The 15972-nt window shown below is 45.3% G+C and overlaps 1 protein-coding gene across 6 annotated transcripts in view; it reads right to left on the reverse strand.

The window, feature by feature from the left end:
- Nucleotides 1-378: 378 nt before the first annotated feature.
- TCP11L1 (t-complex 11 like 1) overlaps nt 379-15972 on the reverse strand; it is a 34358-nt gene continuing 18764 nt past the window's right edge. For all 6 annotated transcript variants that reach the window (XM_019456635.2, XM_019456636.2, XM_019456639.2 and 3 more), the window contains 5 exons: nt 15593-15729; nt 13012-13208; nt 9392-9573; nt 7474-7646; nt 379-4350 (listed from right to left, as the gene is read on the reverse strand). In XM_019456635.2, the coding sequence (XP_019312180.1) occupies nt 4148-4350; nt 7474-7646; nt 9392-9573; nt 13012-13208; nt 15593-15729 (892 nt within the window). In that variant the 3' untranslated portion in view covers nt 379-4147. The remainder of the gene's footprint in view (nt 4351-7473; nt 7647-9391; nt 9574-13011; nt 13209-15592; nt 15730-15972) is intronic.

Below are 15972 nucleotides of genomic sequence, written 5' to 3' on the forward strand. Positions count from 1 at the left end.
TACTCTCTCAAACATTAAAAAAAAAAATTACTCTTAAAGGTTCTCAGTGTTTATAGTTGAGATAAAATCAGACACATGTGATTTCAAACTCAAACCAGGCCTACAGATTAGTTCTGGTCCTTAGGTTCAGAAGTCAATGTAAACAGAAACACACACCACAGGCAGATGTAACTACATTCTGCCCGTTGAGGTTTCTTACACTTGATTCCCAGGGCTCTAGCTATTTCTGAAAGGATCAGTGAGCATTTGACAGAGTAAAAGGGCTTAATGGGTTTAGAGTATCTCCTCCTCCATCCCATTAAGTTGTTTTAAATATTATGAATAAAAAAGCTATCCATTAAAATAGTTATAGAATACAAAATCCAACATAATACACAATTGCAAACATCATGGTGGTTCTTTATTTAGATTATGTTTTCAATGAGATCGTGCCTTTAAGTAAGAGTTTCACAGCCCATCATCTACTGTCCTTCATTTGTTCATTCATGCATTCATTTAGTTCAAATAATACAGAGGAGAGGAAGGGGAGAAGTTACCGGGGTGGAGGCTGCAAGAGGAGAAAAAGGAAGACTGTAGCTTTACCACAGAAGAGAGGACGGAAGTATCAGTCTTGGGCCGGGAGGAGAACCTTCCCTCAGGCCTGTAGAATGTGCTGACTGCAGGGAGGCTGGGCTCCAAAAGTCGAATACAGGCAGAGGGTTATATGCTCTCCTTTGTTAACAAAGCAATTTATAGTCCTTTTCCGTGTCCAAAGCATTCTAATATCCATTATCACATTTAATCCTCACAGGAAGGGTTAGTCATTTTCCCATTCTACAGATGAAAATGCTGAGGCCCAAGGGACAATGACTGGCCCAGTATCACACAACCAGTAAGAAGGCAAGAGAGGAAGGACTCCAACCCAGATCTTCCCCTCAGTCAGGAGCTTTGTGCACAATCCTACTGCAGTATACTTAAGTTACTCAAGTAAGACAGATCACAGAAGGTCAGGATTGGAAAGCAGTTTAAAGATCAAGTCTAGTCCTTTCATTTTACATGTGCCAGAAATAGGTACTAAGTGGGGCAAATCAGGACCTAACAGAAAGGGAGTCACAACTCTGGTTTCCTGACAGCTCCCAGTCTTTCCACTCTGCCACCCTGCCTCAAAATTAAAAGAAATACAAATGTTCTGCACATACAAACTGGTGCATGCCAAAGGTCACTGGATGTCCAACAGCAAACGCCTACTCCCCCTAAAACTCAGCAGCAGGAAAGGTGGTGGCAGCCGCCCCTCTCTATGCCCAGAAATCTTAAGGTTTTGGAGAAATGAACACAAGCACCTCCACAAAAACAGAACTGTAAAAAAATCCATTTGGAACTGGCACACGTATGTGCACACACCTAGTACGTCAGACTTAATATTTTTTCTTCAGACAAAAAAGCTCTTATGCACCTGCCTACTGTATTTAATCAGTGAGACATCCTTACCGAAGTATATTTATAGTTGGGTTATATGGTTACATGAACAATCACATTATACAGCTTGCTTTAAAAGTAATGAGATTTTCAAAAAACATCTAAACTGGGAATCCATCCACCCACCCACCCAGCCAAGGGCTGACAAAGTAGCAATTACTGTTCTAGACATTCATTCATTCATGAGACCATCAAATAAATCTAACAGCCTTGCTGTCTGTAACGGACCTAACTCTCAAGGCGCTCAGTCTATCCATGGTAAAGTACTACAGCCAAATAAACTTAGCACTTTCATAAAAGATGCTTGTGTCCACAAACCTGTTAGAAAATCAAGTCAAATCCAATCAGACTGCATTATATAGAACCGGTTCAATTCTGAAGGATAATTTCCCCTCCAAAGGGTACGTATCTTGGAGGGAGAGCTGTAGGGGGGAATTACAAGGAGATGCTCAATAAAACATTTCCTGAGTGACTAAATGAACTAAATGGATTTTCCTGGCCCTTAGTGATAATCCTGTGAGATTCCAGGAAGAAAGTAGCTCACTTATCTTCAAAGAGCGACAACACAACTCAATATGAATATTGTGATTCAGAACTTTGCCTCCTTCATTCTTGGCTTTGCCATTTAGAGAACTCCACCAGTGGACACTAAGGTAGCAGGGGGCATGAGAGTCTGTGCAGGTCCCTGTAATATATGCATCAAGATTTCAAATGGTCCAAACTTAACTTTGTCAATTTAGGAACACATTAGGGGAAAGAAAAAAATCTTGTAAACAATTAACCCCTATAAAAGAAGGCAAAAAGAATTTTTAAGATTTGGGAAGAATAACTAGAGGAGTACTGATCCACCCCATATATTTCAGGGTAAAGCTCCTCTCCTTCATCCTTGGATCAGGAGGGACAAAACCCCAAACACTCTGAAGCTGAGGCAGGCAAAAGAATGCTGAGGTAGGGGAGGGTGCCTGGTGGCTCAGTCCATAGAGCATGGGACTACTGATCTCAAGGTTGTGAGTTCAAGCCCAACCTCGAGGTTGTGAGTTCAAGCCTCATGTTGGGCGTGCAGCCAACTTTAAAAGAGTGCTTGGGCTTCTCAGCCTGGGTATATACCATACAACCAATAAGCAACCTTACCTCTGGAAACAATTCCAGGAAGGACCTCATTGAAGACACTATAAAAGACTGTGGTTTTGTTCTTTAAAAGTTCTACTTACTGAACTTTTATTCCCTTCCAACGAAACCACGGGAGATTTGTCCTTGAGTATTAACTTTAATAATATGACTTCTGACCACATAACACAGCATACATTTCTGACTGCAAGTAAAACACACCATTAGAACACAGTTTGTAGCACGTATCTGGAGAAATCACATTCCCCCTGGCATAACCATTCCCTCTCCCGAAGCTTGTACATGTGACAGCTCTCACAGAGTGAAGGTTCCTCTGGTGGCTGCCCCACCTGCCTCCCGTCCCACCCTACCCCTCAGCAGCTTGAAGGGATTCCTGGCATCATTTTGCCTTTTGCTGTTCCAGCTCTTGGGAGTTCACTCCAGCTTCATGGCTCTGCTTCTAACATAACGTCCCTGTCTAAAACACACACACACACACACACACACACACACACACACACACACCCTTTCATTTTTATTTTTTGAACAGAGCGGGTCATCTGTGAGACCCCAGCTACCCTTTCAGTCACAGGATAGGTCAGGAATTCTGGTCCCTGAAGTTCCTCAAAAAATACTGCTCAAAAACCAGGGATTTTCCATGACTTCCTTATCATAGAAATAAGTGAGCTTATACTACGCTATTTCATCTGAAAACACTTAAATCCATTTCTGAAATTCAAATCCAATCAATACATCTGCGTATTGTATGAGTGAACGTTTCAGTAAAAACTCCAGACATTTGTCTTCTTTTACATGACACCAACATATATATTGTTTAAAAAAATAGTTCCTCCTTAACTTTCAAACCTTAAAAGTCAAAGAATTTCCTCTCTCTGGATTCTGTAAGTCATAACTGCTATCATCCAGGCTCAGGAATAATTCTGTATAAAAGAATAAGATTTTTAAAATCAATTAATTCTCCTCTAGAACAAAAGGGCTCTGGGGCACTGGCTAGACCAGGAGGGAGAAAGCAATAAATGGGAGGGGTGGGGGGGGGGTGGGGAGGCGGGAAAACTATATATAGCCCTTCTAACACAAAATAGCTGGGGGAGGACTGGGGGTCTGTGCCAGAGAAGGGGGAGAGTCTCAACACGGTCACGGCTCAGTGTCTCATTCTTGGGTGGCTGGCAGATCCTCTTAGGGGTCTGAAAGAAAAACTACCCGGATAGCAGGAGAGAGGCCCCAGCCTCCTGGGAGAGACAAGGCAGCTACAATCAGGACACAGTGCGGGTGGACACACAGCAGTTCACCGTGTAAAAGTCAAGTGCTACCTAGGAGACTCAAGATAACAAGAAGCTTCTTGATTTGTAAACTTGCACTCATAAATACAAACCTGCAAAATAGAATTGAATTCAGTGCGTTTTTCAACAGCTCTTTTCAACAGTGATACACAATACTCTTCCTTTTGGAATCAGTGATGTTACACAGACATGTACTAAATAGCCATTTTCCAAAGCAACGTTATAGTTGAGAACAGGTATTCTGTATCAAGAGGCTAATACTGCTACTGTAGCGCACGTACGTGTTAGGGTCTGACAAGGATCTTACTGAGGATGGCATCATAGTAGGGACTGAAGACCATCTTGTTATAGTTGACCAGGCGGACAAATTTAACAGCAACTTCCTCCAGCTCTTTCTGAACCGGACCCAATCCCCCAGGTACCGTAGGCAATGGCTTCTGATGACCTGAGGCAAGGTAGCTTTCTAAGAAGATCAGGATTCGGGAATCTGTGATAGAAAAGAAAGCAGTCAGTTGTTGTTCAGGATGACTTTACAAACTTCTGAGTAGGCTTCAGTGTTTATCACAAACATCCCTTTTTCAGGCAAGTCTTCCCTGCCCACCCCTAGTGCAAGTACCCACAGTACTTTGCCATTCTGAACATTTACCCCATTTATAACATTTCCTCTCCCTGTCTAGTTAGTTAGTTCCAAGAGGGTAGAAGCACGTTCATCTTGTTCGCGATCCCCTCCCCCACCCTCGCCAGCACCCAGCACAGGGCCTGGCATGAGACCTGGCCCCCAGTAAAAGCTCCAAATATATTTGGAAAGGAAGAATAAATGCGTCAATGAACAAAGGGAGACTAGAGTGTTGACAGGTTCTCCTCTCCAAGGAGCAAGATACACTGAGACCACCGTGAGCCATTACTGAAGATCCCATAAAAAATGGGGTGGGAGAGGACTAACGCAGGAATTACAAGTTCAAAAACAAAACAAGAAGAGCTCCTGGGCAGCTCAGTCAGTTAAGCATCCAATGTCAGCTCAAATCATGATCTCCAGGTTTGTGGGCTCAAGCCCCAAGTCGGGCTCTGTGCTGACAGCACAGAGCCTGCTTGGGATTCTCTCTCCCTCTTTCTCTTCCTCTCCCCACACCCTCTCTCCCTCTCTTTCTCAATAAATAAAAACTCTAAAAAAAAAAAAAATAATAATAATACCTACAGTGGAAGGCCATGGAGTTGTGGGCATTTGCAAACTTGGACTACTCTGAGAAATAATTTAGGTTGATTTTTTTTTAGCCCATTCCTCTCTATGATGCTTTTGCCCTGTCCTCATCAACCAAAAGAATATGCAAGCCACACTTCCTGCAGATTTTATTACAAAAGCAATAGGGGCATTTATGTTAAATGGGTTCTTTCAAACTGCATGCCTACCCCCTGCCCTGCAGCACCCTCTCAAGTGCAAATGACCTCTGGATCCCAATACACACTGACAGAGCAACTGCTGACCAGATGGGTCCCATCACCCCTCTTCCAAAGTTAGTTTGGTTTCCTAAGGTTCTCAGAGCTGGAAGACTCACCCAGACCTGGAGATCCTCATATCATTCCTACTCCAGGGCTGGCTTTTACCCCCAGGTCTGTAACTGCCTGTTAGTAAACAGCCAAGATGGCAGGGCACAGAGTAGCTTATTAGCCAGCGATCTATTTACTGCACTTTCCTGCATCTCTACCAAGGTCAGTAACATTAATCCTAATGATCCTTATACCTCTGCAAGAGGCTTCTCCCAAGTGACCCACACATGACATCATGCCCAATGCAGGACTGGGATGAAATCATTTAATTCTTAAAAAACCATCAATCCCTGTAACTTTTTCCATAAAATATTACTTAAGAATAAAAAAGAAGTCATGGTATTAGAAGCAGGCTCATGTCATTGGTTTAGCCTCTACTCCAACCTGAAATCTGGTAATCATGGATCATTCAGCCTTTGCCTGAAGCCTAATTGTCATTTACATGTTGAACATCTATCTAGTTTCATAAAGAAGCTAAAGAATTATTTCAAAATTAAAAATAAATGGGAATTTTAAAAATTCGATGAACATTTTTTTAAGATTTCATTTTTAAGTAATCTCTACAGGCAACATGGGGCTCAAACTTAACAACCCCAAGATCAAGAGTCACACGCTCTACCAACTAAGCCAGTCAGGTGCCCCAAAATTAGATGAACACTGTATTCCTCGATCAACCAGAATTTTCCACAGTGCTACTGCTGTGATGATGAAAAGTAACAGCTACCACATGGAGTAATATTTTTAATCACAGCTCCTCTCTAGTGAGTACTTCTGATGTGCTGCCCAATACAATGACAAGCATTTTATGGATCTCATGCCCTGCAGTCCTCCCAGCAACTGCATAGGGTTGTCAGTATTACCCCTTTGAGAGATGAGGAGTCTCAAGCATCCAGTCACCTGCTCAAGAACCACAGCAGGTGCTTGTGAAGAAAACCCATGCCCCCTCCTTCACGCTCACCCAGCATCCTCAACACTCTGGCACCAGATGTGGGTGAGGGTGAGGGGTTCCCACACCAAGCAGTTCTCTGCGACTCCAGCTGGGTGTCCTACAATTGTACTCAATTGCGACACCACCTGGAGGGAGTGTCACATCCCACAGGTCAAGGGTTCAGTCCCATGAGGCTGCCCAACCCCCCCCCCCACTTCAGATGCCAACCACAAGTAGTAGGTCCCCAGAACACCCACAAATTCTGTCTGATTTGGCTACAAACTGGAGGTTCCCATAACCTCCTCTGCCTTGGATTTTGATTATTTGCTAGAAAGGCTCACAGAACTCAGAGAAACACTTATGTTCACTAGCTTACTATAGAATAAAGGATATGGATACAGATGAAAACCAGAATAAGAGACACAGAGGGGAAGGTCTGGGAGAGTTCGGGGAGCAGGAGTTTCTGTGGAGTTGGGGTACATCACCCTCCCATTACTTGGCTAAGTTCCCTAACCCAGAAACTCCCCAAAACCTGAACTTTTGGGGTGTTTATGGAGGCTTCATCACATGGGCATTTCCAGCCCCTCTCCCCTCTCTTGGAAAATGAGGGAGTGGGGCTGAAAATTCTAAGCTTTTGATCATGGCTTGGTCTTTCTGGTGACCAGCCCCCATCCAGGAGCCCACCCAGACTTGCCTCACTAGAACAAAAGACACTCCTATCACCCAGGAAATTCCAAAGGATTTAAGAGCTCTGTGTCAGGATCCAGGTCAAAGACCAATATTAGAATAAAAGATACTCTAGTGCTCTTATCACTTAGGAAACTACAAGAGTTTCAGGGGCTCTGTGCCAGGAATGGGGGCAGAGACCAATCCATGTATTTTCTATTACCTCATAGTTCTGGAGCCGGGTTTTGAACAAAGCCTGTGATTCCAAAGTCAGAGCCCTCAGAACAATGACAGCTGCCTGGTCACTTGTCCAGACCTCTGGCTTGCCCTAATTGCACGGTGGTGATTAATCACTCACCCCCTCACTCATCAGCACTCATAACCTATCAGACCCTTCTAGATTCTTCAGAGGGGTCTGTCTGCCAGCCCTCCAAAAGGACATCCCTGCTACCCGTCTTCGCCCAAACATACCGATGATCCTGCGGATGGGGTCGTCAGGACTGGCCACAGCCTGGATCTGACCCTTGAGCACAGTCTCCTTTTCCGTGGTAAACGGAGTGAGCCCACACAGGGCAAGGCAGCCGCTCACCTCCAGGCAGACTTTCTCCCCAATGGTAGTCAGGGCATCCTTCAGATGGAAGGAACTTGAGCAGAGAAGGGAAAGGAGAAGGCAGAGAAGGGCCCATAAACAAAGTGCACATCTACCCAACTCAAGCCCAGGAATAGCCCCAGCCCTGATAAGAGTCACAATCACCAATGCATGGACTGACGTTCAAAGAGAAAATCTGTGACTCTCTCCCCTGCCACTAACCTTTCAGGCTGTGTACACATGACTCAGGTGACTTTCTCTCTCCCCCTCTTCCTCTCTTGGCTAGAAAGAACACTGGGAAGGGGAGGGCTCTATACCAGGCTATACCAGGGCTAACTACTCAAAACCCAAGTTCTTACTAGCATCTATGGTGAAATAAGCCTGGATTTGGCTTAAGAAGATCTTGAACACCACTGGAACAAAACACAAGAACCCAGAAATTAGGTAGTTGTGAGACAAGAGTGGGAGAGAAACTTTTCAATGGATACCCTTCTATCCCTTTTGATTTTTGAAACATGAGAGTGTATTAACTACTTTAAAACAATAAATAAAACTGAATTCCCAAAGTTAAGAAAACTAGCACCTTCATTTCCTGGGGCCCTTGGGCTCTCCTAGAGTACCTGTGGGGAGCTCTCCTGCTGGTAGGTTTTCTACAAGAAGCCAATTGCCCGTGTTCTGGGCCAATTAAATAGTGGGAGCAAATGTGCATGCCCTGGGACTCACTGCCGGAACCAGGTGTGTGTCAGCCCCCGAGTACCAGGGTAGATACAGCAGCGCGAGGCTGGACTGCTAAGAAGGCGCCAGACAGGGCCCCTTCATCGGTAGCTTTAAGCAGTAGACAAAGCAGATCTGCTGTGGGAGAACTCACTGACAGCCAAGGGCTACCCCTGTGCAAGGGCATCTGCTCAGCAAACCCCTCCTGGCCTAAGTCAATGCTACTGAATCCCTGCTCACAACATGTGCATACACCCCTCACCATACCGAACACACGCATGCTTGGTGCAAACTCAGCAGGAAAATTCCTCTGTTATGTAAGGATGAGAATGTCTGGGGAACATTCCCCTTGAAGAATCTTCTGAACTGGACCTTGTCAGATAGTGTTTACTTACAACCATCATTCTATATGCTGTGAACCACATAAATCACCTGATCGGACTTCACCGCAGGAGCAGTTACAGCAGCTGCCCTCGCAGAGGTGTGGGTTTGTGCTGGGTGAGGAAACAATCCATTTACACGCAGCACAAAATGGCCACGAAGAACGTGCCAACGGCAAAAATCTGTACTCACAGCCCGATGACTGTGGGGAAACACCTCCTGCTTCTTATAGGACCTTTCCCTAGGGCTGTGTTACCCAAACTGTTAGCAGGTTGTGAAAGCAATTCGGTGGGTAGCAACCAGTATTTTTTTTTTTTTTTTTTTTAATGTCTTAAGACTTTGTACTAAGCACAGTTAGGATAAGTTTCACTTTGGGAAGTTTTAATTTCAGTTACATGTGCCTAAAGAGTGCACTAGGTCACAACAGAAAATGAATTTCTTACCATGTGTCCTGGTCCTAAACATCTGAAAGCCACTCTCATGGAGACCTGCGAACCCTACAGTGAACTCTAACGTTCTTTGTAGGAACCTGAATGAATTCTGCTGCGGTGAAAAACCAGAGTGTAAAGTTTCCTGTCACTTCTGAGGCAGTGGCCCCGGATTCTGCCCCACACCAGCCAGGAGATCCTGCTCCCATCTGCTCTCTGTCACCCACCGCCCCCGACCTGGCTCGCAGGGTCTGCCCCACAGCTTGCAGCCACTTACGGCAGGTGAGCATCTGTCAGCAGAATCTTCACAATCGTCTTGAGTTTCTCAGCAAAGTCAGCCTGGCTGGAAATTCCTGGGGCTGCCATGCTGAACGTCACCAGCAACACGGCTCCCAGGATGGTCAGTTGCTCTAGCTGGAGCTGGAGTTCTTGGAAGCGAGCCTGGTCCATCAAAACTGTCTGTAGTGAATACAAAAAAAATCGTCCCTGAGCTGGAGGCTCAGGCTGGCCAGCAGAGGGCAGTGGGGCCACAGCCCCCACACAGGCCTCCACAGATTCCCTCAGGATTTTCTAGTCCTTACAGAGCCTTAAATGGAGGGCTGTATGAACAATCCTTCCACCTCAGAGCCCCTTTGCCCTTAGAAAGGCTGGAGTAAAGCATGCTCATTAAGAACATGAGGCTGAATGACATTTAAATAGCATAATCTCAAGCAAATTTCTTCTTCTACTCTCTGAGCCCTATGCAAAACGGGAATTCCTGGGGCACCTGGGTGGCTCTCAAGTGGGTTGAGCAACTTTTTTTTTTAAATGTTTATTTTTGAGAGAGACAGAGACAGAGACAGAGCATGAGTGAGGGAGGGGCAGAGAGAGAGGGAGACAGAATCCGAAGCAGGCTCCAGGCTCTGAGCTGTCAGTGCAGAGCCTGACCTGGGGCTCAAAGTCACGAACCACGAGATCATGACCTGAGCTGAGGTCAGACACTTAACCAACTGAGCCACCCAGGCGCCCTGAGAAACTCTTAATTTCAGCTCAGGTCATGATCTCACGGCTCCTGGGGTTGAGCCCTGGGTTGGGCTCTGTGCTGACAGCATGGAGCCTGCCTGGGATCCTCTGTCCCCCTCTCTCTGCCCCTACCTCACTTGCATTCTCTCTCTCTCTCTCTCTCTCTCTCTCTCTCTCTCTCTCTCTCTCTCACACACACACACACACACACACACACACACACACACACAAAGTAAATAAACATTAAGAAGAACAACAACAACAAAAGGGGGATTCCTGCTTCACAGGGCTGTTTCAAAGACGGAAGATGACCATGGATATAAAGGGGATTGGCAGAGCCAACCCCGGATAACTAGGACTTATATCCTTCAACAGGAAAGAGTAATGAGGCAATGAGCTAGAATGACCAACTCATCCCAGTTCGTCTGGGGATGTCCTGGCTTTAAAGCTGGAACTCCCAAGTCCTGTGAACACTTTCTGCCCCCAAGTCCTGGACAAACCAGGCAGCCAGTCACCCTAGGCAGAGCACTGGAGAAGAGGAGGGTAGAAGTTGCTTGAAGGGAGAGCCTGCATTATTCACCTTGGTTCCCCCCAGTATCCAGCACAAAGGAGGCCCTCAAGAATCAGTAAGTGAATAAAGGAAATGAAAATAAAAGTAAGTAGAAAAAGGCGGAATGACTGATAACAACCTAAAGCCACCCAGAAAGCAGTCAGTGAGTGAATTGCCATGACTGCATCCCCCATGTTAGATACCTCTGGGTCCTGCCAGGCCAATGTCCCCTGTGTGGGATGAGGGAAAGAGCATTGGAAAGGCTGATTTTTTTTTTTGATTTTTTTTTTTTGAGTAGGCTCCATGCCCAACATGGGGCTTGAACTCATGACCCTGAGATTGAGAGTCAGAGGCTCTACTGACTGGGCCAGCCAGGGACCCTGAGATAGGGCATGTGATCTGGATTTTTACAGGTTAACCAAATAAATGTTAAGAACCATCTTGCTATAAGAGACTGACACACCAAATCAAGACATTAACAATTTAGGGTCTTAACCTAGAATTCTTCTCAAGAACTAAAAACAATTTTTGAAGATTCAAGATCCCCTATTGTTAAACAGAGATGCTTCAACAGACTGAGCCTCTGTCTTGATTTCACTGTTACACAGCAGCATCCCTGCTTTGCGCCAGGATTTGGGTGTAGGATACAAAAGATTTCCAAGGATCGATTCTGAGGGCAGACATCTGTGTCCAATGAAAACACTATCTTCCTCACAGCTGTTTTTTAAACGAAATGTCGGGCTGTGCACTGTCCCCCAGGAGAGAATGTGCCACTATTCGGAAAGGAGCCTCCCTCTATCCCTTCAATTCAACACCCTCTGTATAGCCTCCTTTGGCACAAAACAGGGAACTCAGAGGCAAGAGGTGATACCCTGAGCTTACATCGTCTTGAAAGGAAGAATAAGGAACTTAGATGAGAAAGATTTAGAGAAGTAGCATGTTCTGAGGCTGGAGATAAAAGGCCTGAGTGCCCTCAAAAACCAGAAGGCAGTCTACACACCAAACCAGCAGTCTACAGACAAAGTGGGGGAGATCCTTGCTCGTCATCTTCCTAAAGGACTACTGCAGTTACACGTACTTACTGTGAAAAACAGAAAAGGAAAAAAATCTTGCTCCACGTGGAATGAGAAGTATTTCTTAGATAAAACTGAAAAGCAGCATCGCTGTTACCGTTTGAATCAAACTGGAAGCCCCTTACACTGCTACACAGGGCGGGAGGGGGGGTGGCGGGAAACAGTCTGGCAGTTCCTCCAGGTGTTAAACTCAGAGTCACCATGTGATCCAGCAATTCTCATCCTCCGTATTTCAGTATTTACCCAAGAGAACTGAAACACATGCCCCTACAAAACCTGTACACAAATGTTCAGAGCAGCACAATTCACAATAGCCAAAAAGTAGAAACAACCCAAATGTCTATCAACTGATGAATGAATCAACAAAATGTGGTACAGCCATATACCAGAAGATCATCCAACCTCAAAAAGAAAATGCTGACACACAGCAGCACAACATGGATGAACCTTGAAGACATTATGCTGAGTGAAATAAGCCAGACACAAAGGCACAAGGTACTGTAGGATTCCATTCATATCCAGAGACGCAAAGTAGAATGGTGATTGTCAGGGGCCCGAGGGAGGAAGGGATGAGGTATGTTTAAAGGGGCGTTAAGTATTTAAAGAGTTTCAGTTTGGGAAGATGGAAAAGTTCTGGAGAAGGATGGTGGTGATGGCGGCACAACCATGTGAACGTATGAATGACACTGAACCGTGCACTTAAAGGTGGTAAATTTTGGGGCGCCTGGCTGCCCCAGTCGGTGGAGCCTGCGGCTCTTGATCTTGGGGTTGTGAGTTCGAGCCCCACGTGGGCTGTAGAGCTAACTTAAAAAAAAAAAAAAGATGGTAAATTTTGTTGTGTATATTTTACAGTAAAAAAATATAACTTTAAAGAAATACAGTACTGATACACATTACAACATACACGAACATTTTGCTTAAAGAAGCCAGACACAAAAGGCCAATATTGTAGGATTCCATTTATATATACAAAATGTCCAGAACAGGCAATTTCATAGAGTCAGAGAGTAGATTAGTGGTTGCCAGGGGGTAGGGGAGTGGGGAAAGGGTAGTGACTGCTGATGGGCACAGGGTTCATTTTTGGGGTGATGAAAAGTTTTGAAATTAAATCATTGGTAATGGTCGTATAGCTGTAAATATACTAAAAACTGCTGAATTGTTCGATGTAAAAGGGGCAATTTTCTGGGAAGAGGATTATAACAAAACTATAATTTTTTTAAAGTTCAGCAGCACAGAAAGAAAGAAGCAGTTAGACTGCTGTGGAGCACCTACTTCAGGGAAAGGTCTCTGGAGGTGGTCCCATTTCAGAAGCTTCAGGTATGCATAATTCTGGACAGCCACAGGATTTGGCATGGGACTGTCTCCAGAGTCAGCGGCCCCTCCCTCAGCTGGCAGGGCATTTTTATACTTCTGATTCATAAGGTCATCTGCGGCCTCTTCCAGCCACTGGGTGACAAAGTCCAGGGAATCTGAAAAACAAGGCTACGGACATTACTGTGACACTCAGGAGGAATTCTTCTCGGAATGACTTTAAGGAAGATCATCCCGAAGGTGTGGTGTATATAGAGTACGGACTTTGGAATCAAATAAAACTTGGTTCAAATCACAGCACTGCTGGTTACTAGCTGAGGTTTATCAGATTCCTACTACAAAGAAATGTACGATACCACCCCATAGGCAGTTGTGAGGATTAAACAAGACAGTTAACACAGAGCATGTAGCCAGACCTTGCCACCTGCAGATATTCAACAAACCACTCCCTTCTCTCCCACCCCGACCGCTGCAGGAGCGGAGGCTGGAAGCTCTGATGACTCCAGCTCAGGGAGATGCAAAACTTCTCGCCCAGAGACAGATGGGAGGAGGCACTGGGGATAGCTTCCCAGTGTAAAGTCTCCTCCACGCTGAAGAGGAGGCCTTTTCCTTGTCTAGATCTTAGTCTCCTGTCAATCTGGTTTGCTTCCAGCCTCGTGGGAGGGGACGTGTACTACGCAGCGTCTGGAGTTCTGTCGGGGAACCTGGAGTGTCTTTCATCTGCTCTCATAGGCTTCCTCCTTTTCTAAGCTGAGTAACGCAGCGAGGATTCTGAGGGACACAAGAGAAAGAGGAGGTTTTTCTCCACCATATGGGAGAAAGTCTCTCTGACAGGTCCTAGAACGTGCTACAGCTCTGCCAGTGGAGACCACCTTCAAACTAAGGGGGTGGCCCAGGGTATGATGGGGGTCCACTCTTCGCTGCTGCAGGATGCACCTCTGGCTCTGTCATAACAGCGGTGGCACGGATCTCTGTGGCCAGCCGTACCATCCCGATAGCCTTCTGCAGATGGCAGGCTCTTAGCCCACAAGCTTGTACATGTGAGGAGGAAGCAGTAGACTGACCGGCTCAGGGATCGCAGCAGTGGGTCCTTCACTGGGCCCTGGCTGCTGGCACCGGGCTCTCACACTGGGGCTCTTCAGCCTGCACCCCTGATGCCTCCTGAGGGGCAGTACTACACTGGCTGAGAAAGTGAACCATGTGGTCAATCAATTCCGGTCAAAAAGTTCTCAAAATTGATTTCCACATCTGCAAAATGGTGTTAAAAAAGTGCTTCCCTCCTAGTCTTACTGGTGAGGGTTATATATGATAATGCGCACACACCCTCGGCACATGCCTAGTAGGTAGTAACCATCAGCCAATCTTCTTCTGGTACTGCTTCTTCTACTCTGCTCTTCCCTGATCCCTCCTGAACCATCTCGGCCTTCTCTGCTGGCAGCTGGATGAACACCTGCTCTGGACACTGCATTACCTCTTTGGTCAGGAAACACAATCTATCCAGAGACCACCATTTTCATCTCGGGACCACCAAAGTTATAGGCTAAATAGAACTCATAATAAATTGGATTCTGGGGCGCCTGGGTGGCTCAGTTGGTTAAGCATCTGACTCTTGATTTCGGCTCAGGTCATGATCTCACAGCTTGTTGAGATTGAGCCCCACTTCAAGTTCTGTGCTAACAGTGGAGAGCCTGTTTGGGATTCTCTCTCCTCTCTGCCCCTCCCCCTGCTCTCTCTCAAAATAAACTTAATACATGAATAAATAGGATCCAAAGATTGCAATTTAATCGTAACATCAGATGCCAGTGCAGAGACCAAAAAGAGTACCCTTGAAAGGCAACACAGTTTTGGGTTCTCTAGTGCTCTGTATTCCTGTAGTCATCTGAGAGGCTTATAAAAATGAGACTTTTTATGGGTATAAAACCAGAAAGATTTTCTGCATATAGAACAGAGGCAAAGTAAAGTTTCTTCATGTACCTTAGAGGAGAAAGTGAATTAAATAATCACAAGAAGTGTGTCATGTTTTAAAAATCACAGCCAAGCATACAATTTACCTCAAACTGGTGTTTTCATTAAAAACCCATTTTGGGGAGCCTGGGTGGCTCAGTCGGTTAAGCATCCGACTTCGGCTCAGGTCATGATCTCATAGTTCCTGAGTTCAAGCCCCGCGCTGGGTTCTATACTGACATATTAGAGCCTGGAGCCTGCTTTGGATTCTGTGTCTCCCTCTCTCTCTCTCTGTCCCTCCCCCTGTTCACGCTCTGTCTCTCAAAAATGAATAAACATTTTAAAAAGAAAGATTTAAAAAGAAACATTTAATTTAGGACTTCATGCTTTTAAATTTCTATTCTTATATCCTACTTTTACTTCTCTTGCTTGTCAATAAAGTTTTTTCAGGTCCAAAGTCCTGTGCTTTTAAGCCTTCAAATTAGAATGGTCGCATACTAAATTTTAGTTTTGTCTTGAAAACAGTATCGTACAAAAAGCTACAGAACTGGAATGGGAAAAACACACAATGAAAGGGCACACAAAGCATTAGACGTACTTGGCTGCTTCTCCAAAAGCTGCTGAAACTTCTTCCTTTCGTATTCAACTGACTGCTGCATGAGATGTGGCCTAATGCTAGTGACAGCAAAGTTCGCCATGTCCACTTTCATTAGGTCCAACACGGAAAAAATTGCCCTGAGAGAAAAGGAAGAAAAGGATTTAGAACAAGGCACTTGTAAAGCAAGCACTGTTTTAGAGGAAAGAGGGGAGCTGATCTGAGAGAGGCTTCTCATTTCAGAAAGGGCAGCAAGTTCAAAAAATCTTGAGAGTGTAGATTAAGAAAACATAAAAATCTAAATAATGTATTGAAAAGACTGCAGATTTTTAAGCCGCCTCTGTCCCCTCTCCCTTCCCCCCACACACACCCTGCCCCCAAGC

Source organism: Panthera pardus, unplaced genomic scaffold, assembly GCF_024362965.1.
Source record: "Panthera pardus isolate Hobbes unplaced genomic scaffold, ASM2436296v1 HiC_scaffold_12, whole genome shotgun sequence".
In the NCBI taxonomy this organism is placed as follows: Eukaryota; Metazoa; Chordata; class Mammalia; order Carnivora; family Felidae; genus Panthera; species Panthera pardus.